Here is a 26,751-nt window from a genome sequence, read left to right as displayed (position 1 = left end):
AGTTGAGAGAGAGATGAAGCAGGGACCCCTTAGTTGAGAGAGAGATGAAGCAGGGACCCCTTAGTTGAGAGAGAGATGAAGCAGGGACGAGGCGTTGTGAGCTTGTAGATCTGCTATTTTTTGCTAAAGTTCTCAGAATATGGATGTTAGGGTTTAAGTGGTTGATATATCAGTCAAAGATTTGGAGGACCCCCTAGGGGTCCCGGACCACAATTGAAGACCCCTGATATAGAGTATTAACATTTTAAACACCAATCAACAAGAAACATATTTGTTTAATCAAAACATCACTTCCACTGTGTTTGCATTGTGGAGTGAATATTATTGTCAAAGCCAGGAAGTCCAACAACAGCAGCCATTATTGTGATGTTTGTGGTGAGGATGGTATTCTGCTGGGGGGGGGGGGGGACACGGAGGACAGGGGCGTCACAAGGGGGAGGAAGTGGGACTGAGTTACTAGGGCCCAAGGTGGAGGGGCCTTAATTATTGAAAAATAGCAGATATACAAGCTCACAGCGCGGCACTCGGTGCCGCGCTGCGAGCTTGTAGATCTGCTATTTTTTTAAAGTCGTGAAAATGTATGCAAATCTTTGAATATATGTGTTTTTTAAGCAAACATTTTGTAACTCAAATTTTGTTTCTGGGGGGTCCCTGGAACTACAGTATTTTCCGGACTATAAGGCGCACCGGACTATAAGGCGCACTGTCAATGAATGGTCTATTTTCTAACTGTTTTCATATATAAGGCGCACCGGACTATAAGGCGCACATAATAGACGCTACCGTTGCGTTATGCATCCAACAGATGGAGCTGTGCTAAAGGGAATGTCAATGTCAATGAATGATCCATATACACTGTATAAGGCGCACTGGACTATAAGGCGCACTGTAGTTTTTAGAGAAAATTAAGGGCTCTTAAGTGCGCATTATAGTCCGGAAAATACGGTAAATATTTTGAGATGGGGTTCCGTGGCCAAATACATGTCATTTTGGGGGTCCTTCACTTGAAAAAGTTTGAGCACCACTGACATGGAAACATATTTTTTTTTGTTTAAAAAAAAAAAAACATAGAAGGAATTAAAATATTCAAAGACTTGCACAAAATATTCACGATTTTTCAAAAACAGCAGATCTACAAGTGCCGCGCTGCGAGCTTGTATATCTGCTATTATTCAATAGTTAAAGCACAAAATAACGCGTAATAATGCGTTCCCTGTCTAAATGGGTTAAACCCCCTCCCCCTATGAAGCACATTCATAGTTCAAAGGTACGGCTCCTCCATACCTCCAAAACCTGATCAACCCCTACACCCCCACTCGTTCACTCAGATCAGCCAACACAGGGATGCTGACAGAACCCTCGCTAAAAACCCCAGGACAAAAATCCACTCGTCCGAGACAGTTTGCCCTCCTGGCCCCCAAGCTGTAGAATAAACTCCTTGTCGCACTCAGAACAACGGACTCACTCGCTAGCTTTCACCGTGGACTGAAGACTCACCTTTTCAGACTCCACCTAAACCCTTAGCACTACTGAAACACTCAATGACCATACATGAAGCTAGTTAGCATTTGTTTTTAGGTTTTTTAGAATCCTTTTATTCTTTACTGATTATATTGTTTTTTTTAGATAGATATTCATTTGCATTTGTTATATTGTTGTTAATGTACTGACATATTATCTTGTTTATTATAGTGATGTTTTATCTTCTTATTGTAAGTTGCTTTGGATTAAAAGCGTCTGCTAAATGCCTAAACTTTAAACTGTAAACTGGGGGGCCCGCAGTGAATTCCTGTACCCAGGGCCCAGTGACACCCCTGAGGACGGTTTGGGGAGGGGAAGGACAGACAGACGTTTGTTTTAAAGCCCAGCCTCCACAGGAACTGCAGCCTCTAATTAGAAAACACCCAGAATACCTCCTACTTCATGTTGACGTCCTTTATTCTGTTGTTTTGGGTTTTTAACGACACAGAGTTTATTTTAGACCTTGTTAGACACCATGTTTTCACCGCCAGCAGCCTGCAGATTATAGAGCAGGACTCACGCTCTCTCCCTCTGGACTACCGGCTGTGTCAGCCGCCTGGAGAAAAGCACTCAGACGTTTTACTTGAGTAAAAGTAGTATTCAAACTAGAAGCAGTGCTCTTCTGAGCACAGGTCACCACCATGGGCCAGGCGTCAGGGACGTGCTGGGCCCCTGATTCAGCCCGGGAAAAAGAGTTGGAGAGGCCCTCATTGCGCGCTATGAGATATCTCTCTATAGCGCTGCTGCTACTCAAAGATTTGTGACAAAGTGACAAGCCAGTGGGCCAATGACATGAGTTATATTTTGTCGTTGTCGGGTGGAAACTTTGTACGTCCAAAAACATTTGTTTTGTATTTATCATTTTAAAAATGATTTAAACTAGTGAAAACAGCCGATCTACAAGAACACAACGCCTCGTTGTGTGCTTGTAGATCGGCTGTTTTCACTACTTTTGTGCAACGGCCTTGTATGATGAAGCAGGGCTTTACTTTGCGAAAAAAATGTATACATTTGAAACTTGGAGATACGAGGTTTCTGCCCGACAGTGACAGTTTACTTTGTTGGCCGCCCAGCCCCCAAAATGGAACAAAGGCCGACATTTTTTTTTTTTTTAATGGCCAGCCTGGACCGGCCGGGAATGAACCGGCCGTTCAGGAGTTGTCCCGCTTTTCACAATGGCCAGCACGTCCCTGCCAGGCGTCCTGGTGGTGCTATAACAGGCCAATGTGAAAAGGGTGGCATGTGTCGCCAATCTTAGGCCTTTCATGGCAGTCGGACGCTGCATGCATGATTTGAGGCATTGTGTTCCAAAAATGTGTTTTGCTAAAGTCTACCTGCTGGTGGCGATATAACAGGCCAATGTGAAAAGGGTAGCATTTGTTCCTTGACCTAGTGGGAATATGTGTGGCAAATTTAACGGTAATCGCAAGCTGCGTTGATGATTTGAGGCATTTTGTTCAAAAACTGAGCAATCCTGCAAACTTTGGAAGCCAATATTAGCCAATTAGGATGGAATATGAATTATCAGACGGATCGGACTTGATCACATGACTATAGAGATACTGTGTACTGATTTGCATGATTGTTGGAGAAAATCTGGAGTAATAGCAAAGAATGTGTTTTACTTATGTAAAAGTTGTCCTCCTGGTGGCGCTATAAAAGGCTGATGTGAAAAATGCAAGGAAAGGGTTTTTCCTTGGCCTCTAGGGAGTGCGCTTACAAAGTTTGAAACTGATCAGTGAAGTTATAGGTACAACCACAAATCAGCCTGTTATAGCGCCACCATGAGGCTGATTTAAAAAAAAAGTGGGACTGAGTTCCAAGGGCCCAAGGTGGAGGGGCCTTAATCATTTTATACTTTAACTATTGAAAAATAGCAGATATACAAGCTCGCAGCGCAGCACCGTGCTGCAAGCTTTTTTTCCAATTTTTTGAAAAGTCGTGAAAATGTGTGCAAATCTTTGAATATATGTATTTTTTAAAGCGAACATTTGTAACTCAAATTTTGCTTCTGGGGGGGTCCCTGGAACTAAATATTTTGAGATGGGGGTCCGTGGCCAAATACATATCATTTTGGGGGTCCTTCACACTCGGTGCCACGCTGCGAGCTTGTATATGTTATGTTATTTTTCAATAGTTAAAGCACAAAATAATGCGTAATAACATGTTTCCCAGTCTAAATGGGTTAAACCCCCCTCCTCCCCCTATGAAGAACATTCATGGGGGGGCCCCCGCAGTGGACCCTTGTACCCATGGCCCAAATTTGGTGTGACACCCTTGCTCGTGGGCTGAAAGGGTTTCAAAGTGGCATCACTTTAGAACGTTATGTTTTTTTTTTATGAACATAAAAAATACCCCAGAAAGAAGAAAAAAATACAATAAAAGTGCAGCTCTGCTAAAACGCTCAGCCCTTTTAAATCACAGCTAAAGACCTTCTGTTTGGCAATGACTTTAATTGATGGTTTGTGCCCCCCCCCCCCCCCCCCCCCCCCCCCACTGTAATTTGACTTTCTTATGCTTGTGTTTCATTTTAATTGGTGCTTTCCCCTGGGGCCACACCCCCTCTCTGCTCGGGTGGCACCGCCGTAAACAGTGGTGGAGAAAGTACTTGCATGTTTTTCACTTGAGAATGTGTTTATCGTTACTTGAGTAAAAGTACAAAAGTATCGGTAACAAAAATGTACTTTAAGTATAGCAAAAGTAGAAAGTAGTCATCCCAGGGGCGTCAATTGGCTATGGCAGGGGTATGCAGCTGCCGAGCTCTGGTCCATAGCGTTAGCGGAGTTCTCCCTAACGCTATGTTCCTCTACCTCCGTATTCCTTGGCAAAACCGTCTGGTCCGAAAATAAAAAAAACTGTTTCGCCCCTCATCAAACCAAAGGTATCAGTGGACAGTTGAAAGCTTACTCTACTTAGTGGACGAGGTCTGAGCCCCCCACCACACGATTAAAATACATTTCTAGGGCAAAATGAAAAATATTCTACCGGATGGAGACTCCATTTCTTCTTGTTTTTCACTATTTGTCGTCGCCATCAAGGTGCCAACTCACTACTGCCGCGCAGGTCAGAGGACCGAATTACAATGAGCATTAGTCTCACTGGGTGTTATTCAACTCTGCGACGTTGGAAGCGCTGTTTCGTAAAAACCTGGAAGAGTGTCTCCATCTGGTAGAATATTTTTCATTTTGCCCTAGAAATGTATTTTAATCGTGTGGTGGGGGGCTCAGACCTCGTCCACTAAGTAGATAAGCTTTCAACTGTCCACTGATACCTTTGGTTTGGTGAGGGGCGAAACAGTTTTTGTTATTTTCGGACCAGACGGCGGGGTTTTCCGGTTTTGCCAAGGACTACGGAGGTAGAGGAACATAGCGTTAGGGGGAACTCCACTAACACTATGGACCAGAGCTAGCAGCTGCCATACCCTGGGTCCAGGGGGGGGGGAAATAAAAGTTACTTTTAAATATAAATCCATGAATGTCTCTTTGTCTATCTGTTCTGGTTATTGTTAAATTACAGTAAAATAACTACAAATGCAACATTTAACAAAATGGTCACTTTAACAAGGTATTATAATTATATTCTCCCCATCTTGACAGAATGGTATATTCCCAGGTTCCACAGGTCAGCTGCACAGGTGCAATGCATTATTGTTAATTGTGGCATGTTTACTAACATGCCAAGTTTAGGTCTTGAACAACCATTCCAAATATATAAGCCCAAGAAATCGTAGAAACAGGGGGAAACTAGAATGTACTTCTTAAAATAAATGTATCATGCCTGTTGCTAAGGTATAGCAACATGACTGGTGTCTTGCACGCGCGTCATGTTGCCATACCTTAGTCTTATTTGAACTGACGCCACTGTAGTCATTATGTAGAATGTGCCGTTTCTTAAGTTTTCAAACATAAAAAATCTCTTGAAAATAGCAGATCTAATTGGAGAAAAGCTGCGTGTCACAAGTCCATTATTATATAAAATCTCTGTCTGTCTGTCTCTGTGTATGTGTGCGTGCGTGCGTGCGTGCGTGCGTGTGTGTGTGTGTGTACTAGGTATATAATAGTCATAGGTGCCTATAGTTTTAAAGTAAATATATTGTTTTACGGTTTAGACTTCATATTATAGCTTCTTGGTCTAATCTAGATTAGATCAGATCAGATACTGTCTCTTTGTATTTCATGGTATGACCTTGTGTTTGCCTTGCTTATATTGTAAATCTCTCTGGATTATGAGCGTCTGCTAAATCCATAGGCTGTAACTGTATCAGACAGACACACAGACGCAGTGAACTTGATGATATGAATGCATGTACGATGACTCAGGTTTCATGCAGGGCTGGATTAACCATTGGGCCGGTGGGGCCGTTGCCAGGGGCCCTTGGCTCTGAGGGGCCCTTCGGGGAACTGGGCTGCGTGGTCATTGACAATTTACTTAAATTAAATGTATTATGTTAATTAAAAATCAAATGTGTGGGCCCCTCCTCTGTTGTCTACAGGTGCTTTCTTGGCCCACAGATGATCCTCATGGCTTAAAATCCGAGTTGGATAGTACGCGTTTGGAGGGAGGGGGGTTATGGTGGAGGGTGGGGGGGCCCTTAAAAAAATTATAGGCCAGGGGCCCTCGCGGGGGTTAATCCGTCCATGGTTTCCTGTACATAAATCAGTCCACTGACAAATAGGCCTATACCTACTGGGAGAAATACGACAATATAACTAGAAGCAGTGCTCTTCCGAGCACAGGTCTCCACCAGGCCACACAAATTTCCCTGTTATAGCGCCACCATGAGGCTGATTTGAGAAATTTGAAAAATGAGGGGCAGAGGTTCTGAATTGGCATCCAGAGAGTGTGTGTGCTCAGTTTGGCTGCGATCGGGCCAACGGCGCCAGAGATTAGCTGGTAACAAACTCGGAGGACGGACGCACGGACGGACGGACGCACGGACAGGGGCGAAAACATACTCTCCCCCTGCCTTCGGCTGGTGGAGACAATGAGAACACAGCAGTAAGATGAGTGAACTGTTGTGATGCAAGAAGGATAGAGAATGGAATGCAACCACCGTAGGGCAGGGGTTCCCAAACCTTTTTGTCTCAGGGCCCCATAAATATTGTTTTAATCCGAGGCACTCCTACATTATAATTTTCACTCCCAGCACCTTATATTTATAGCATATCGTCGTTGTCGGGTGGAAACCTTGTATGTCCAAAACCGTTCGTTTTGTATTCATCATCTATAAAACGCACTAAACTAGTGAAAACAGCAGATCTACAAGCATCGCGAGGCGTTGTGTGCTTGTAGATCGGCTGTTTTCACTAGTTTTGTGCGACAGTCTTGTATGATGAAGCAGGGCTTTGCTTTATCAAAAGACGTACACATTTGAAACTTGGAGATACGAGGTTTCTGCCCGATAGTGACGATATTTTAGTGATTATGTTGTGAGGAAAACGTTAAGATAACAGCCATTTTGGTTAGAACTGACTGGTAATAACTTTGTAAGTTTAAAATGATACCTAAATGTTTTTTCAAGTGTCCAAATTAATTCCAAATATTATCAAATGATCTCGCGGCACCCCTGGACTGCCGTCACGGCACCCCAGGGTGCCCCGTCACCCACTTTGAAAACCCCTGCCCTAAAGACTACAAACCATTGAGTGGCATTTAGGCCTACTGCACATTTCCCGAGTTTGTATTGGTACCCCCCCCCCCCCCCCCCCTGTGCCAACTGCCAACCACTGAGTTTCCCGAGTTTGGGCCGTTTTGAAAAAAATATATATATATATCTTTATATAACATTTTCAAAAAAAAAAAAATTTTTGACCTCAAAAAATTTAATAGGCATGATCGCGATCGCGAAATTGCATGTTTAACCCCCATACCAACCCCATCTTTCAATCATGGCAGCCATGTTTGTTCACATTTGAAGAAAACATAATGGCTGATATCTCATGAATTTCCAAGCGGATTTCTTTGTTTGAAAGCTTTGAACAGCGTGCACACACGTGGTGCATGATTAGGCATGAAATACAATACAAATTAGGCATTCTACACTATGAATTACATGGAAGTCTATGGAGACCATGGCATCATGGACCTTCACAGAGATGTAATTGATAGCAACATAAGTGTGTTAATTTGCTGGACTTCACTATTGCCTACGCGACCAGGTATTTCCCGGTGAACCTAAGCGCAACGGTGGGGGCTTGGGAGTGTGGGGAACACACACCACTTACTATTGCTGATGATGGAGAGGTTATAATATAGCTTAGCCTTTATGTATTGAGAATGAGAGGCACTCTTGCCGATTTAGTAAGAGACTCGTCGCCAATTGCAAGATATTTAAAAGTCATTTGGGGCCATGCCCATGATGATATCCTTTTCTTCCCACAACTAGACTAAGGATTTATATTGTCTGTGTTTATGTTTACAACCACAATTATTCACGTGTGGTAAGATCGCAGTTCACTCGTTTTTAGTAGGCTATTAATAGTGTAGGCTTAGAAGCCTTTTCAGAAGTTAATTTAATGTTTTCCATTTAATGATTTCCTTTATCCTCATCTAATCTTGCGCTAATGCACGCATCTGTTTTTGCCATGTTTTAAGGCTGTGTATGATTTTCAGAAGTTAATTTAATGTTCTCCATTTAACGGTTTCCTTTATCGTCCTCTTCCGCTAATGCACGCAACTGCTTTCGCCAGGTTTTAAGGTCTTATTTTAGTTGTTTCTCATAAGCTCGCAACCCTCCTTGCCCATCGGCCCCCACCTTTGCGCTTAGGTTCACCGGGAAATACTCGGTCGCATTGCCTACTTATGGACCTTATCTCCAGCCTCGGTCACAAATGTTTCGACCAGAGACGATGTTATGTAACACTGGATACAGAAATAAATGTACTTCAACACAACAGTTTGGGTTTTATAATGCCACAGTAAATCTTTTTTTTTTATTGTTTTTTTATGTTGCTCAAAAATATAAACACAATACGATCAGCGGACGTGTTGCATCGATTAGCTTTAACATTCACACGTGCTTCAAGAGTATAGGCTATAGATATTAATGATTAATGATTAATTAATACAAAGTAGATATTAATGATTACATCAGGGGTCTTCAACGTTTTCAGGCCAAGGACCCCTTAGCTGAGAGAGAGATGAAGCAGGGACCCCCACAACCTGTTCATAGATTCCATATAGTTTCATTGTTTGACAGCACAATCATCAGTGTATTTTGGATTCATGTCAACTTGTGTTTTCAGATATTTAACCACTTGAACCGTCAATACTTAATAAACTTGACCTTTCACTCTGTACTTAGTCTGCTCTTTTCCCCCTCTACACCAAAGCTCTTTTCCCCCCAAAAGAATTGCTGATCTACAAGCTCACAACGCCTCGCAGCGCGAGGCGTTGTGAGCTTGTAGATCGGCTATTTTTGGCTAAAGTTCTCGGAAGAAAAAAAAATTCTATCACACAAAGATTTGGAGGACCCCCTGTAGAAACTCTGAGGACCCCCCTAAGGGGTCCCGGACCCCCTGTTGAAGACCCTTGGTTTAACGTAACCCTGCTATTATTTTATATTAACATTAATGTTGTTTTGTAATCATCATCAGAAGCAAAGCTCGCACACATTATTCTGACACGCCCGTTTCTTCTCATCCTCTCCCTGCAGCTCCCCCTAGTGGACAAGACAGGGAGAGACAGTTTGTATTATAAATAAATGAATAAATGAATAAGTGAGTGAATAAATAAATAAATAAATAAATAAATAAATAAATAAATGCATACACTACATGCAATACAATGAAGTCTTAAAGGAGCTATAGTCAACTTTTTCTTGAAAAACGGACGCTAAAATAAAAATAACGTTTTGTAAATTTTATAAAAAAGATTAAGCTTCATATATGGGTTTCTATTAAAAAATGACCACAAAAAGCATAAAATAATGATAAAATAATTAACATTATCAGACGTGTACCTCACGGTAAAGCTCTTCTCTGGTCCATCTCGTCGTACGGGGGGATCATGGGGTCATACGTGTCTGTAAGAGCACAGAGGAGACCTCGTTAGACACAGCTTAACCCTGCAAGGCCCGAATTAAATTCTACTGGCAAAAAAAAAAAAAAAGTCCTGATCACAGGAAAATGTAATGTTAAAAAAATAATAATGTTTTTGTAAGGTTTTATAGCCATAAATCATAAATCATGCTCTAATTTGCATTTTGGGGATATTTTTCACAATATTAACATATGTACATGTTCTAGACATTCTAATGATCAAGAAAAAAAAATATTAGAGGCATTTTACTTATGTTTTAGTGAGGAATAGCTTTAGTTAAAAAGTGAGATGTTGTTCGTCCAGACGCTGGAATTTCAACTTCTCTGGGAGGTGTGAATGTCAGCCCCTGTGGGGGGTATTTATATGCAAATATCCTGGCCAATGGCATTGTAATACTAAACAATAGGATTTAATGGTGATGTTAACCCTTGCTCAGGGTGGGGGCCTCGGGCCTGTGAGGTATCCGCTCGAGTTCTCTCGAGGGGGTACCTCACAGGTACAGGTTCTGCTCGGGTTCTCTCTCTCCTCCCCCCACCCCCCCTACCCTTACCTCCCCTTCCCCTCCCCTTCCCCTCCCCCTACACGCGCATGCGCATGCAGCGCCTGTGTGTGTGTGTGTGTGCGTTCGTTCGTTCGTTCGTTCTTGTACACACGCATGCAGGACCTGTGTGTGCGTGTGCCCCTTGTTGTCTTTCCCTTGTCTCTCCCTTGTTTCTCCCTCTCTCCTCTCTCTCTCTCTCTCTCATGGCTCTTTAGCCTTTGTAAAGTGTCTTGAGATAACTTGTTATGATTTGACACTTTAATAAAATTGAATTGAATTGAATTGGAATGTGAAAAAAGAACAGGAAAACTAATTATAACAGTTTTTAAAAAATGATTTAAAAAATGTTGCCAAAAAGCAACGCTGGGCCTTGCAGGGTTAAAGGGAAACTTGTTTTTTTTTTACAACAAGGGTTCATATTTTAGATTGTAATTTGAGAAAAGAAAAGATGAGTGTTAAAATGTTTTCATTTAATTTGAGCGATTTTAATGACCTTGATTTCAGTGGTGCAAGTGGCTGAATATGTCTTTTTAGACACAATAAGCTGGCGATTTCTTTACAGTAACACCACCAGCCCCCATAAGTCTGCCCATGGTGCATCTTGGGAATGGGATTATTGTGTCTAAAAAGACATATTTAGCCCCTTGTACGCATGCCCCCCAAACACTGAAATCAAAGTAATTAAAAAGAAAAGAAGTAAATGAAAACATTCTCATCTCATATCATGTTTTCTTTCCTCTAATTACAATCTAAAATATGAACCCTTGTTGTAAAAAAAAAAACTAAACAAAGTTGTCCTTTAAAGGAGAATTTCGGGGTAAAACGCCTATCTTATCTTTCAAAGTATTTATTTGGTGTCCCTTTTTGAAAAGATGCAATATATTCCTTTTTTGTTCGACTGGATCAATTGATCCAATTGTTAATCCGGTTATTTTTATCGCCTCAAAGTCCATTTATTGACTCCCTGTCAGCCCCACATACTCTTCATAAAACGACCAAGCCATAACGTGTTCAGGAGGCGGCCATTGTCGTTGTGAACTTTGAACTCCCGTAGAAATCCCGTCTCTCGAGTTACTTCTGTTCTCCAATGCAAGTGGACGGGACGCGGAAGTACCGCGAGACTTGGCGAGAGACGGGATTTCAAAGTTCACAACGACAATGGCCGCCTCCCGAACACGTTATCGATCACGTCGTTTTATGAACAGTATTTGGGGCTTCGACACGGAGCCAAGAAATGAATTTGGAAGCCAGAAAAATAACCGGATTAACAATTGATCCAGTCGTTCCCGTTTTAAGAACAGCTCGAACAAAATAGGAATATATTGAATCTTTTCATAACAGGACAACTGGACCACTGTTTTTGACAACAAACGAACACTTTGAAAGGTGAGATAGACGTTTTTCTGAACACACATCGTTAGGCACATGCAAATATAATCACTGAAACAACAAAAAAAATTGAAGGAAGAATTTAAGAAAAGGTTTTAAAGGGATAGTTCACTCCCAGAATGAGCACAGAGCTTTAACTGTGTGTCAGGGGCCTTAATAAAACTACAAATGAAACCCAGGAATAGAGCGTATGGGCGTGGCATCATCATCATACCAGGAAGAAGTTATGCAGGAACGTCTACTGAGTGGCAAAACACTACTTTCTGGCCTTGACAGCCCAAACATCCACACAGAAAAGTCCTATCTGATTGCATTAAACAAAGTTAAAGGGCAAGTTCACCTCTGGGACAACCAGATCTTATTTTATTGTTGTTCGGGACACGATCCTGAGTTATTTTTTGTGTTCAATCTGTGTTTTGAGATATCTTAGTATTTCAGCATCATCACTTGTACACGCTGAAATACTAAAATATCTAAAAACACAGATTGAACACAAAACATAACTCTAAGGATTGTGTTGATCGTGTCCCAAACAACAATAACATAAGATCTGGTTGTCCCAGAGGGGAAGTGGCCCTTTAAACTACCTTAAACTCACTTTGCCACTCGATTTGCCACTCATGTGCACGCCCTCTATGCAGGCTGTTGCCTGTATGTGGTGTACAACTCTGTAGAGGCCTAACAGAACAGGACAGAACTCACTGCATTGGTAGAGGATGTTCTGTAGAGGTCTAACAGAACAGGACAGAACTCACTGCATTGGTAGAGGAGGTTCTGTAGAGGTCTAACAGAACAGGACAGAACTCACTGCATTGGTAGAGGATGTTTCTGTAGAGGTCTAACAGAACAGGACAGAACTCACTGCTTTGGCAGAGGATGTTCTATAGAGTCTAACAGAACAACAGAACTCACTGCATTGGTAGAGGATGCTCTGTAGAGGTCTAACAGAACAGGACAGAACTCACTGCATTGGTAGAGGATGTTCTATAGAGTCTAACAGAACAACAGAACTCACTGCATTGGTAGAGGATGTTCTATAGAGGTCTAACAGAACAACAGAACTCACTGCATTGGTAGAGGATGTTCTATAGAGGTCTAACAGAACAACAGAACTCACTGCATTGGTAGAGGATGTTCTATAGAGTCTAACAGAACAACAGAACTCACTGCATTGGTAGAGGATGTTCTATAGAGGTCTAACAGAACACAACAGAACTCACTGCATTGGTAGAGGATGTTCTGGAGAGGTCTAACAGAACAGGACAGAACTCACTGCATTGGTAGAGGATGTTCTGGAGAGGTCTAACAGAACAGGACAGAACTCACTGCATTGGTAGAGGATGTTCTGTAGAGGTCTAACAGAACAGAACAGGACAGAACTCACTGCATTGGTAGAGGATGTTGACCCTGCGGATGTCCAGAGCGTCCATCTGGTTGTTCCCCAGACGCACGTTGGGGTTGGGGATGGGAACGATGGTGGGCTGGCCGTTACGGGAGAACGCATTGCTTTTACCCAGGAGGAGAGAGAGAGAGAGAGAGAGAGAGAGAGAGAGAGAGAGAGAGAGAGACAGAGAGAGAGAGGGAGAGGGAGAGGGAGAGGGAGAGAGAGAGAGAGAGAGAGAGAGAAAACACGGTTACACAAACTGCTACTGGCGGCACTGATTCTAAGGCAGGGGTCGGCAACCCAAAATGTTGAAAGAGCCATATTGGACCAAAGAAACTAAAAACAAATCTGTCTGGAGCCGCAAAACATAAAAGCCTTATATATCGTTGTTGTCGGGGGGAAACCTTGTATGTCCAAAACTTCGTTTTGTATTTATCATTTAAAAATGAACAAAACTAGTGAAAACAGCCAATCTACAAGCACACAACGCCTCGCAGTGCGAGGCGTTGTGTGCTTGTAGATCGGCTGTTTTCACTACTTTTGTGCGTCAGTCTTGTATGATGAAGCAGGGCTTTGCGGGAGATAAAACATACACATTTGAAACTTGGAGATACAAGGTTTCTGCCAGAAATTGACGATGAAAAAAAAGAAAAAAACGTTAAAACAAAAAATATTTTTTTCCCCCCATATTTTTCCATTTTCATACAAATATTGGAATTGCTGGACTATAAGCCGCACCTGAATATAAGCCGCACCAGCTAAATTTAGGAGAAGAAAAAAAAATGTTTACATAATATAAGCCGCACCTGACTATAAGCCACAGGTTTCCTTCCCGCTAGAGCGCCCCTGGTGGTCAATAGCTGTATAAATCTATATATAAATCCTTGTTAAAGACCATAGTAAAACTAACTAACTGGCCGTTAGCTGTAAAACTCTTTATATAAGCCGCACCGTTGTATAAGCCACAGGGTTCAAAACATGTATAGTCCGGCAATTACGGTACTAAGAAAATACTGAAGTTTGTTTTAATAATTTCATACTCTGGGAAGCGTCTGTGTCACTTAACAAGATTTCAACCACCTTAACCATTGTTTTATACTTTGGCTATTCAAAAATAGCAGATCTACAAGCTCACAGCACGGCTGCAAGCTTGTAGATCTGTTATTTTTTGAGAAGTCATGAATATTTGATGTGCAAAAATCTTTGAATATACATTTTTTAAAGCGAACATTTGTAACTCAAATATTTCTTTCTCTGGGGGTCCCTGGAACAACACATTTTGAGATGGGGGTCCACTAAAATGACATTTTATTCAAAAGACTAAGACTAAAATAAATTGAAATCTGCTGTCTAAAACAGGGGTCTTCAACGTTTTCAGGCCAAGGACCCCTTAGCTGAGAGAGATGAAGCAGGGACCCCCACAACCCTATCATAAATTTTATATAGTTTCACCGTTTAGATTCATGTCAGTTTGTGTTTTCAGATATTTAACCATTTGAACCATCAATACTTAATAAACTACTTAGTCTGCTCTTTTTCCCCTCTACGCCAAACCTCTTTCCCATAGACCAGGGGTTCCCAAACTTTTTTGTCTCAGGGCACCCCATGAATATTTTTTTAATCCGAGGCACCCCTACATTATAATTTTCACTCCCAGCACCTTATATTTATGATCGTCGTTTATAATCGTCGTTGTCGGGTGGAAACCTTGTATGTCCAAAACCGTTTGTTTTGTATTTATCATCTATAAAATGTACTAAACTAGTGAAAACAGCAGATCTACAAGCACACACCGCCTCGCATCGCGTGCTTGTAGATCGGCTGTTTTCACTAGTTTTGTGCAACGGTCTTGTATGATGAAGCAGGGCAAAAGACGTACACATTTGAAAAGAGGTTTCTGCCCAACAGTGACGATATTTTAGTGATTATGTTGCGATGAAAATGTTGAGATAACAGCCATTTTGGTTAGAACTGACTGAAAATAACTTTGTACTTCAAGTTTAAAATGATGCTAAATATTTTTTTCAAGTGTCCAAATAAATTCCAAATATTATCAAATGATCTCGCAGCACCCCTGGACTGCCGTCACGGCACCCCAGGGTGCCCCGTCACCCACTTTGAAGACCTCTGCCCTAGGGGTCCCGGACCCCCTGTTGAAGACCCTTGGTCTAAAACAACACTGGCACGAACCAGGCTACTGGTTTATGTTCTGGTTTACTGCTCTGCTCTTTTAATTACGCCTGAATTATAATCATAAAGAAATGTCTGCAATTACAGAGTTATGTTTTTATAGCGTGTTATTATCCCATGGCTTGCAGCAGGGACGTGCTGGGCCCCTGATTCAGCCCAGGAAAAAGAGTTGTAGAGGCCCTCATTGCAGCGCCATAGAGAGAGATCTCTCTCTATAGCGCTGCTGCTACTCAAAGATTTGCCATTTCAGATCATGACACGTGACAAGCCAGTGGGCCAATTACATGAGTTATATTTCGTCGTTGTCGGGTGGAAAACGTGTATGTCCAAAACCGTTTGTTTTGTATTTATCATTTTAAAAATGATTTCAAAGTAGTGAAAACAGCCGATCTACAAGCACGTTGTGTGCTTGTAGATCTGCTGTTTTCACTACTTTTGTGCGACGGCCTTGTATGATGAAGCAGGGCTTTGCGAAAAAAAAAATTACAAATTTGAAACTTGGAGATGCGAGGTTTCTGCCCGAGAGTGACGATTTACTTTGTTGGCCGCCCAGCCCCCAAAATGGAACGAAGGCCGACATTTTATTTGTATTTTTTCCTAATGGCCGGCCTGGACCGGCCAGGAATGAACCGGCCGTTCGGGAGTTGTCCCGCTTTGAGCAATGGCCAGCACGTCCCTGAGCTTACAGGAATATTCACCGCTGGGAGTTCTGGAGTCGTGACCCCCAAAACCTGGTCCGTGACCCACACATGGGTCACCACCCACTGTTTGGGAAACAGTGATTTAGAGCAGTGGTTCTCAACCTGTGGGTCGGGACCCCTAGGCGGGTCCCCGAATTATTTTGGGGGGGTCCCCCAGATGATTAACTTAATGTGCAACATTGTTTTGTCACTCAACAAACCAACATAAAGTTTAAATGTATAGAGCAGGGGTCTTCAACAGGGGGTCCGGGACCCCTAGGGGGTCCTCAGAGTTGCTACAGGGGGTCCTCCAAATCTTTGAGTGATAAAAACCTTTTTTTTTCTCCTTTTTTCTATTAACCACTTGAACCTTAGCGTCCATATTCTGAGAACTTTAGCCAAAAATAACAGATCTACAAGCTCACAACGCCTCACAGCACGAGGCGTTGTGAGCTTGTAGATCGGCTATTTTTTGGCAAAGATGTTTGTTGTAGAGGGGACTAAGTACAGAGTGAAAGGTCAAGTTTATTAAGTATTGACGGTTCAAGTGGTTAAATATCTGAAAACACAAATTGACATGAATCCAAAATGCACTGATGATTGTGCTGTCAAACAATGAAACTATATGGAATCTATGAACAGGTTGTGGGGGTCCCTGCTTCATCTCGCTCTCAACTAAGGGGTCCCTGCTTCATCTCTCTCTCAACTAAGGGGTCCTTGGGCTGAAAACGTTGAAGACCCCTGGTATAGAGGGTATCTGCACATTTCTAAAGTGACCATACCTCGAAAATTATCAAATATTGAGCATCTGCTATTTTCACAAAACCATGTTATACAAAATGTAATGCCTCAACTCTTAGTGCTTGTCAGGGTGTTAAAATATGATTATTTTGGGGGTTGCGGCCTGAAAAGGTTGAGAAGTTAGAAGACATCAATAGTCAGTAGACTCAGGTCTTAAAGGAGTAGTTCACCCCCCCCCCCCCCCCCCATATGTAGTTTTATATAGTTACCCTGAATAACAAATCTGTAGTTTTATAGTTACCCTGAGTAGTGCATAACAGATCTATAGTTTTATAGTTACCCTGAATAACAGATCTATAGTTTTATAGTTACCCTGAATAACAGATCTATAGTTTTATAGTTACCATGAATAACAGATCTACACACTAAAAACTCATGGGTCATTTCTTGACCCAAATCATGGGTCATTTGTGTTAGGTCAAATTTCGGGGTCATTTCTCAGAGCCACAACCCTTCCTTGAGTTATTGGGATATTATTTTGACCCAATTCCAGGGTTGTTCGAGTTAGGTAATATTTATCTGGGGGTGACCCGTTTTTGGGGTTAGTGGTAACCCCTATACTTGGGTCAGTTGTCTAGCTTTGGGCCAATCAGGGGACAGGCACCATAAACCTGTTTGCGAAGCATGCTGGGAAAAGCATTTTTCTAGGTTTCCAGAGACATTTTCTAAGCTGTTGGGAGCTAAAAATGCTAAATATGTCATATCCATGTGTCTGTCTCGGCAAGCTGTCTGTCATATGTCTGAATTTGATTTGTCAATATTTGAGCCTAAACCCTAACCGTAAGTGCTTGGCTGCTAGCTTAGGGTTGAGCTCCCTCCCCAACAGCTTGTCTGAAAGAGAAGAACTCATAGTAATTCTGAGATTATTTTTGTGTATCTTCTCTAAATTATTCTGATTATAGTATTATCAACATTGTTGCATAATATATTTTATGCACTTTTATGTTGATATTACCAATCTTTGAACAAATCATCTGAGAAGAAACCCTGAAACATTTCTGATGTTATGTTAATGACAGATAATATTGACATTGTCATTCTAAAGACCATGCATAAGTAGGTTGTATTCATTTAGCCCACTCAACCCCAAAACTTGGGTCATATTGACTACAATCTTGGGTCATTTTAAACAAATAATTTGGTTATTTATTTGACCCAATTTATGGGTCAATATTCATAACCAAATTTCTTGAGTTAAAATAACCAAACTGGGCATTGGTCCCTATTTGACCCGTGAGTTGGATCAAAAATGACCCAAGTTGAGTTGTTTTTGACCCAGCAGTTTTTAGAGTGTATAGTTTTATAGTTACCATAATAACAGATCTATAGTTTTATAGTTACCCTGAATAACAGATCTATAGTTTTATAGTTACCATAATAACAGATCTATGGTTTTATAGTTACCCTGAATAACAGATCTATAGTTTTATAGTTACCCTGAATAGTGCATAACAGATCTATAGTTTTATAGTTACCCTGAGTAGTGCATAACAGATCTATAGTTTTATAGTTACCCTGAGTAGTGCATAACAGATCTATAGTTTTATAGTTACCCTGAGTAGTGCATAACAGATCTATAGTTTTATAGTTACCCTGAGTAGTGCATAACAGATCTATAGTTGTATAGTTACCCTGAGTAGTGCATCACAGATTGGTAGTTGTAGGCGGTGCCAAGGTTCCTGGTGTTGATCCTGCGGAAATTCCCCTCCGTTCCTGTTGGGGAAAATACAATCCATTAGAATTCACCAATAAAATACTAATAAAATACTCATAAAATACTCAATTTACAGTTTAGTTATTTAGGGTTAGGATCATAAAAACCCTTGAACCAATTCCTTTTGGCCTTTTGGGTCAAACCTCAGATTGACCGGCCTATTACTGTAAATAGCTATGGATTAAGATAAATAATGATAAATAATGCCTAAATCAGGGGTCTTCAACAGGGGGTCCGGGACCCCTAGGGGTCCTCAGAGTTACTACAGGGGGTCCTCTAAATCTTTGTGTGATAGAAACCTTTTCTCTCCTTTTTATATTAACCACTTGAACCCTAGCGTCCATATTCTGAGAACTGTAGAACTCTCTCAACTAAGGGATCCTTGGCCTGAAAACGTTGAAGACCCCTGGCCTAAATTGTAAATTGTAAATACATGTTTTATTGTATTAAATATAAATGAGTGATTGATTGGCTGCCCTCACCTGGCTGCACGTTCTGCAGCAGGATGCGTACGTTCTGGTCGCGGTCGGAGCGGGTCTGCTCGTGGTCGAAGCCTAAGGCGTGCAGCAGCTCGTGTTGGATGGTCCCCAGGAACACACACCCCCTCCTCTGGAGCGACACCGTCTGGGCGTTACCCTGGCGACCCACGAAGGAGAAGCACCTGATTGGGGGACAGAGATCACATGGTCAGTGATTGGAGGACAGAGATCACATGGTTAAAGGAGTAGTTCAGTCCACGGAGGCTTGAGTTCAATCATATATCTTTGTATTTGTCGAGACAAAAATGAGATTATAGTAAACTTGACCCCCATTGATTCTGGATGGCACTGGATGTGGAACAGGGACGTGCTGGGCCCCTGATTCAGCCCGGGAAAAAGAGTTGGAGAGGCCCTCATTTTTCTTTTTTTTTATATATATATTTCGTCGCTGTCGGGTGGAAACCTTGTATGTCCAAAACCGTTTGTTTTGTATTTATCATTTTAAAAATGATTTAAACTAGTAGTTTTCACTACTTTTGTGCAACGGCCTTGTATGATGAAGCAAAGTAAATTTGAAACTTGGAGATACAAGGTTTCTGCCCAACAGTGACGATTTACTTGGAACGAAGGCCGACATTTTATTGTTATTTCTTTTCCTAATGGCCGGCCTGGACCGGCCGGGAATGAACCGGCCGTTCGGGAGTTGTCCCGCTTTTCCCAATGGCCAGCACGTCCCTGATGGGGAAACCATCAGGGTAAGTTTACTATCATTCTGTTGTGTTAGGAATGCGACAACAAACAAAAAATATAACTGAACTCAAGTCTCCATGGTGTGAGTAATAGAAAAAAAGTGTGTGGAGTTTGCATGTTCTCCCCGTGTCTCCTAGGGTTGATACCCTCACAAAAACATGCAGTAATCCTGGTCTCTATACTGCCTCCCCCTGGCCAGCCGGGGCGCCTGATGGAGGGGAAAGGAACTGGTTGGAATAACGTGTCCCTTCCACGCGCTACGTCCATCCCGGGGAAATCCCCCCTGTCAGGTGAATAGAAACAACTTGGACTCCTCATGCATAGAAGGAAGCATGAGGTCAGTCCGTTGTCTCCCCAGGCGCGGCAGAGGGAGAGCAGAGCCCAGGATTACATAGGCAATTGGCACTGGGTGAAAAAGGGTTGCAAAATCGTGGGATAAAAACTATGAAGAGAAAAAAAAGTAATAGAAAAGAAGTCGGTGTGAACTACTCCTTTAAAGGAGTGGTTCACCCCAAAATGACTTTTTTTCTATAGATTACTTTAAAGGTTCTAGTACTACTGTAGTTCTAGAATTGAAGTCACGCATATAGTTTAGTATGAGAAGTGTCACATCTTGTCTCTGTCTCTGTCGGTCCTCCTCTGGTAGAAGGTGTGTGTGTGTGTGTGTGTGTGTGTGTGTGTGTGTGTGTGTGTGTGTGTGTGTGTGTGTGTGTGTGTGTGTGTGTGCGTGCGTGCGTGCGTGCGTGCGTGCGTGCGTGCGTGCGTGTGTGTGTGCTTTTCGCTTTCGCCGTGGACTGAAGACTCACCTTTTCAGACTCCACCAAAACCCTTAGCACTACTGAAACACTCAATGACCATACATTATTATTGTGTTGTTTTATCTGCTTATTGTAAGTCGCTTTGGATTAAAAGCGTCTGCTAAATGCCTAAACTGTAAACTGTAAACTGTAAACTGTGTGTGTGTGTGTGTGTGTGTGTGTGTGTGTGTGTGTGTGTGTGTGTGTGTGTGTGTGTGTGTGTGTGTGTGTGTGTGTGTGTGTGTGTATATATATCTACCCCTGTCTAGACTGGATGTTGAGGAAGGCCGCCTCGGTCCTCCTCTGGTAGAAGCGGATGCAGGTGGACTGAGAGAAGGAGTTCAGACCCTGGAGGATGGTGTTCCTCTCTCTGGCCGCTAGGGGGAGGTAGAGAGAGAGAGAGAGAGAAGGAGACAGAAGGTGGAAACCATGCTTGGCACCAACCTGCTCATCAGGAGCAGTTAGGGGTTCAGAGTCTTGCTCAAGGACTCTTCCACACTATAGCCCTTTGCACACAGGACAGTTGTGTTTTTGTCGTTTGCTGCATGATTAAAACACATTGGATTTGGTGCGCAGTGCTGTGTGGAATCGGCGCTGCGGATCCCAAAAGGAGTCATAAAAGGAGTGATGAGTTTTTTACCGCATGCGACAAGACGCACGAAACGAACTGGGTTCGATCGAGAGAAAAAAAAAACGCACGGCCGCAGCCACTCGTCGCACGGCTAATTCGGATCCGGTGTGCATGAGGTCGTAGAGAATCATTGTTTTCTTTTAAAAAAATGAAATTGTCCGTTTTATCCGTGCGGATAAATGCGCCTGTGTGCAAAGGGCTTAATTCTGGGGGAGCCCGGGATCGAACCGGGAACCCTTTGGAAACCCTCTGTGTTCTAATGACGGTTTCTCTACCCCTGAGCCACTGGTTATAGATCACATACCGTACTGGTTGGAGATGGTGAAAGGGACGTACACCCGTCCGTCCGTAGCTTTGGGCCACAGGCAGCTGCGTTGGCGTCCTGTACACGGGTCAGCGTTACCCAGGCCCCACGGCACCGCGATGTCCATGTCCACGATGCTCAGCTCGTCGTCGCCCTCTCCTGGTGGACAGGGGGAAGGACACGGACATGTCTGTTCAGTTAGGTTCAGTCTCAGCATTGTTTGGGAGAAATGAAAATGCATATTCTGTGAATTAGTCCATGGGCCAAACAAGATGTCGCTAACCGAAAGGTGGCAAAGGTTACCATGCATTTTTTAAAAGCTCTTTATCTGTAGATTATATTTTGGTATGATAACCCTTTCTGAGACACTGCTAAATTGGTGTTATCAGCTGAGTTGGTGTCCCATTAACTTTACAAAAATGCAAAAAAATACGTGAGGGATCAAACTAGGGTTTTTTCATGATTCTAAATCCATTGCAAGCATCTGTTTTGCATGAAAAACATTCCTTGGGCTAAAACAGCGCCCACGAAAGTGTGAAAAGTGATGACTCATCACTTTTTATCACTAAACCATAGTTTTGTGGGGCTGTTTTTAGCCCAAGAAATGTTTTTAGTGCAAAACAGATGCTTGCAATGGATTCAGAATCATGAAAAAACCCTATTTTGACCCCTCATATGCTACTTAAAGCAGATTATTATATATTTTTTTGTCCTGTATAGTAAAGTTAATGGGACACCAACTCTAGCGGCTGATAACACCAATTTAGCTGTGTCTCAGAAAGGGTTATCATACCAAAATATAATCTACAGATAAAGAGCTTTTATAAAATGCATGATAACCTTTGCCACCTTTCTGATACCGACATCTCCTATGGCCCATGGACTAAATTCAGTGCTTCTCAAACTTGGGGTCGGGACCCCAAGTGGGGTCCCCAAAATTATTCTGTGGGGTCCCCAGATGATTAGCTTAATCATTAAGATAATCATCTGGGGACCCCACAAAATAATTTAATGTAATTTGTTTTTCTCACTCAGCGGTAAACAAACCAACACACAGTATAAGTGTACATACAGGGTATCTGCAGTTCTGCACATTTATAAAGTGCCAATTTAAGGACTTTAAAGACCATTTTAAAACCAAACTGGCCAAACTGTCAAATATTAAGTAAGCAAGAGGCGAACATTGTGAAAATAGCAGATCTACATGCTCACAACGCCTCGCACTGCGAGGCGTTGTGAGCATGTAGATCTGCTATTTTCACAATATTTATCTGTGGAAACGAGTCACATGTAATACCTACAATTCCAAGTGATACCAAATCAAACGAGGATTTGTCCCCCCAGACCCCCTGCAGTAACTCTGAGGACCCCCTCGGGCAGGGGTTTTCAAAGTGGGTGACGGGGCACCCTGGGGGTGCCGTGACGGCAGTCCAGGGGTGCCGCGAGATCATTTGATAATATTTGGAATTTATTTGGACACCTGAAAAAGTATTTCATATAATTTTAGTACAAAGTTATTATAGCTATTATCTCAACGTTTTCCTCGCAACACAATCACTAAAATATCGTCACTGTCGGGCAGAAACCTCGTATCTCCAAGTTTCAAATGTCTTTTGGTAAAGCAAAGCCCTGCTTCATCATACAAGACTGTCGCACAAAACTAGTGAAAACAGCCGATCTAAGCATGTGTTTTCACTAGTTTAGTACTTTTTATAGATGATAAATACAAAAGGAACGGTTTTGGACATACAAGGTTTCCACCCGACAACGACGATATGCTATAAATATAAGGTGCTGGGAGTGAAAATTATAATGTAGGGGTGCCTCGGATTAAAAGAAATATTTATGGGGTGCCCTGAGACAAAAAAGTTTGCCCTAGGGGTCCCAGACCCCCTGCAGTAACTCTGAGGACCCCCTAGGGGTCCCAGTTACATTAGAGGACATGTGTCTTGTGCAGGTGAACACATACCGACGTTAGCGTTAGCGTTAGCCTTCTCGATCAAGGAGGACGCAGACATTTCTTCTACCATGGTGTAGTTATCTGTGGAAGAGACCAAATAAGGAGTTATGATAATTACCCTTTCATTACCTACTGTATATAATTTTTACACTGTTTATTTTATTTTTATTTACTTTTATTTTATATCTACTGCATAGTGCTGTGTTCTATCCGTCTGTCATTCAATGTTATATGAGATACTTAAATGGAAATAAGCGTAGTCTTTTCTAGGATCTCCTTTTAGTTGACATTGTACCAGTGAACTGCACCGTCATGAAACTGTACCTTTTCCTATGCCAACTGACAATAAAGTCTTCAATCAATCAATTCATTATAACAGTGATTATTGCTATTAAAGGACAACTTTGTTTTTTTACAAGAAGGGTTCATATTTTAGATTATAGATAATTAGAGAAAAGAAAATATGAGTGTTAAAATGTTTTCATTTACTGCTTTCTATAATTTTAGAGATTTTCATTATTTTCATTTCAGTGGTTGGGGGACATGCGTACAAGTGGCTAAATATGTATTTTTACACAGAATAAGTCCATTCCCAAGATGCACCTCAATCTTTCATGGGCAGATGTGACTTATGGGGGCTGGTAGTGGTACTGTAAATAGTAATAAAGAAATCACCGGCTTATTGTGTCTAAAAATACATATTTAGCCACTTGTACGCATGCCCCCACCCACTGAAATCAAAGTCGCTAAGCGTGCTAGAACAAATTAAATGAACACATCACTCATCTGATCTTAAATATGAACCCTTGTTATATAACAAAATCATGAGTTTAATAAAATGTTCCTTAGCATAAAATAGATATATTCCAAAATTGTAGCAATGACCATCTTTCTGATCCTAAACATCAGACACCATCACAGATTGAGTTCAGAAGATGATCTTTATCAGACCACCTGGAACCTCCTTAAAGGAGTAGTTCACCCCCAAAATGACTTTTTTTTCTATTGATTACTCACACCATGGAGACTTGAGTTCAATGATAGTTTTTTGTGGCATTCCTAAGACAAAAATTTGATTACAAAAAATGTATCCCCATTGACTCTGGATGGGGACCCGAATCCATTTCGGTCCCCATCCAGAATCAATGGGGGTAAATTTACTAAAATCATTTTTTTCCCTTGGGAATTCAACAAATACAAAAAAATATTATTGAACTCAAGTCTCCATGGCGTGAGTAATCAATAGAAAAAAAGTCATTTTGGGGGTGAACTACTCCTTTAAGGAGGTTCCAGGTGGTCCCCGGATCTAAATCCAGTATTTATAATCAACGTTATCATACATTATAGTGTGAACTATAAGTGGTCTTTGGGAGCTTTAATCAAAGTGAGAAATGATTATAATGTAATTTTATAATGCATTATAGACAACATCATGTTGTATAATTAATGATGAGTTTTATAATAATATGATGAAGAGGAGCTTACCAGGACCTTCATCACTCATGTCACCTGATGCCTGCAACACACACACACACACACACACACACACACACACACACACACACACACACACACACACACACACACACACACACACACACACACACACACACACACACAAAGTTAATCATTTTTAAACTGGGTCCATGATTTGTTTTAAACCCTCTATAATTGGTAAAAGGTACTTATATACGTACTTGATACAGTATTTTTTTCACTCTCTATCTTAATGTCTTTGCCAAAAAATAGCAGATCTACAAGCTCACAACGCGTCGCATTGCGACACGTTGTGAGCTTGTAAATCTGCTATTTTTTGGCATATGTTCCGCCCCAGGATAACGGATTTTGATTATCGCGATAATATCGTAAATCGCGATTTCTTTTGTCACAATAATCGTGATATGAAATGTTCATATCGTCCCAACCCTACAAATGTGTGGGTGGAACCTCTTTGTGTACGCTGTGACCTGACGGTCGCTTATCTCCCGATTAGGGAGTCTTACTGGTCCTACCAACTATGTTGACCGTCAATTGGCGTCAAACGACATTTCTTGAAGAAAAAAAGAAAGAAAAAAAAAACATGATTGATGTGAGGTGTCTGTGTTTTTCAATGTCTTTTTTTCCTCACTATATAATTGCATTTTTCCTTTTTTCTTCTTGTTTTCAATGAATCTATCCTGGTTAAAATGGAGTTTGTACTGGAACTGGAGGCGACAGGGGCGTCACAAGGGGGGGGGGGGGGGGGGGGAGTGGGATTGAGTTACTGGGGCCCAAGGTGGGCCCCAGTAACTCAACTTTAGCTATTGAAAAATAGCAGATCTACAAGCTCACAGCGTGGCACCGAGTGCCGCGCTGTGAGCTTGTAGATCTGCTATCTTTGAAAAGTCATGAAAATGTGTGCAAGTCTTTGAATATATGTATTTTTTAAGCAAACATTTGTAACTCAAATTTTGCTTCTGGGGGAGGGGGGGTCCCTGGAACTAAATATTTTGAGATGGGGGTCCGTGGCCAAATACATATCATTTTGGGGGTCCTTGACATGAAAAAGTGTTAGCACCACTGACATGGAAACATAGGTTTCTTCTCTTGCACACATTTTCATGATTTTTCAAAAATAGCAGATCTACAAGAATTCTCACAGTCTTTTGGGGTCAGTTTTTAGCAACTCAATAACAGGTCGCTTACTCCTATGCGCAATGCCCAAAGACAGGTAGTGTATGCCAGTGGTTCTCAACCTTTTCAGGCCGTGACCCCTAAAATAATCATGTTTTAACTGGGGACCCCTCACCCTGACGAGCACTATGAGTAGAGGAATTTTGTTTAACACGGTTTTATTGTGAAAATAGCAGATCTACATGCTCACAACGCCTCGCAAACGCGAGGCGTTGTGAGCATGTAGATCTGCTATTTTCACAATTTCTGCCTCTAATATTTGACATTTTGGCCAATGTTTAATTTGTCATTTCAGAGGTATTAACAAAATCAATAACCAAAGACAATGCATAGCTATTTTCTCCAGGACCTTCCAGGACCCTTGATCAATTCCAAAACTTTTCCAGTACTGGAAAAAATATTTTTCTAATTTCAAAATATTTCCAGGAATTTCATGACCGTGGGAACCCTGCCTGAATGACTTGTAACTCTGAGAGTGTACAAATGGAATCAAATGGACCCATAAGGGTACAGTTTACAGTTTAGGCATTTAGCAGACGCTTTTAATCCAAAGCCTTCCTATACAAAAACATTATAACTTCAAACTCCATTATAACCATGATAGATTCAATGAAAACACTCCTACACTCCTGCTCCGAATACGTGAGCAGGCCGTGTTTTTTCGATAACTTTTTTAATTTATTTTTTATAATCTTTTATTGTATTTAATAATTTTCATTTTCCCCAAAAATGAATAGAAATCAATGAAATTTTTTATCGAAAAAACACGGCCTGCTCACATATTCAGATGGTGTCAGGAGTCACCAGAAAAAAGGACAGTTGTTTTCATTGAATCTATCATGGTTAAAATGGAGTTTGAAGTTATAATGGGTTTGAATAGGAAGGTCCTGGAAGGGG

At 41.6% G+C, this 26,751-nt stretch overlaps 1 protein-coding gene across 1 annotated transcript in view; it reads right to left on the bottom strand.

Annotated features, from left to right (window-relative positions):
* Positions 1–8,428: 8,428 nt before the first annotated feature.
* The window catches only part of LOC308288120 (low choriolytic enzyme-like), a 19,473-nt gene continuing 1,150 nt past the window's right edge, over positions 8,429–26,751 (bottom strand). The window contains exons 2-10 of the mRNA XM_080729465.1: positions 24,667–24,697; positions 23,191–23,262; positions 21,222–21,380; positions 20,546–20,663; positions 18,743–18,921; positions 18,178–18,259; positions 12,876–12,997; positions 9,482–9,544; positions 8,429–9,181 (exon numbers count right to left, since the gene is read on the bottom strand). Of these exons, the coding sequence (XP_080585591.1) occupies positions 9,483–9,544; positions 12,876–12,997; positions 18,178–18,259; positions 18,743–18,921; positions 20,546–20,663; positions 21,222–21,380; positions 23,191–23,262; positions 24,667–24,697 (825 nt within the window). The 3' untranslated portion in view covers positions 8,429–9,181; position 9,482. The remainder of the gene's footprint in view (positions 9,182–9,481; positions 9,545–12,875; positions 12,998–18,177; positions 18,260–18,742; positions 18,922–20,545; positions 20,664–21,221; positions 21,381–23,190; positions 23,263–24,666; positions 24,698–26,751) is intronic.

This window comes from Nannobrachium achirus (genome assembly GCF_963921795.1).
Source record: "Nannobrachium achirus genome assembly, chromosome: 7".
Lineage (NCBI taxonomy): Eukaryota > Metazoa > Chordata > Actinopteri > Myctophiformes > Myctophidae > Nannobrachium > Nannobrachium achirus.
The sequence above is the reverse complement of the archived record's forward strand: the minus strand, read 5'-3'. Positions and strand labels throughout refer to the sequence as shown.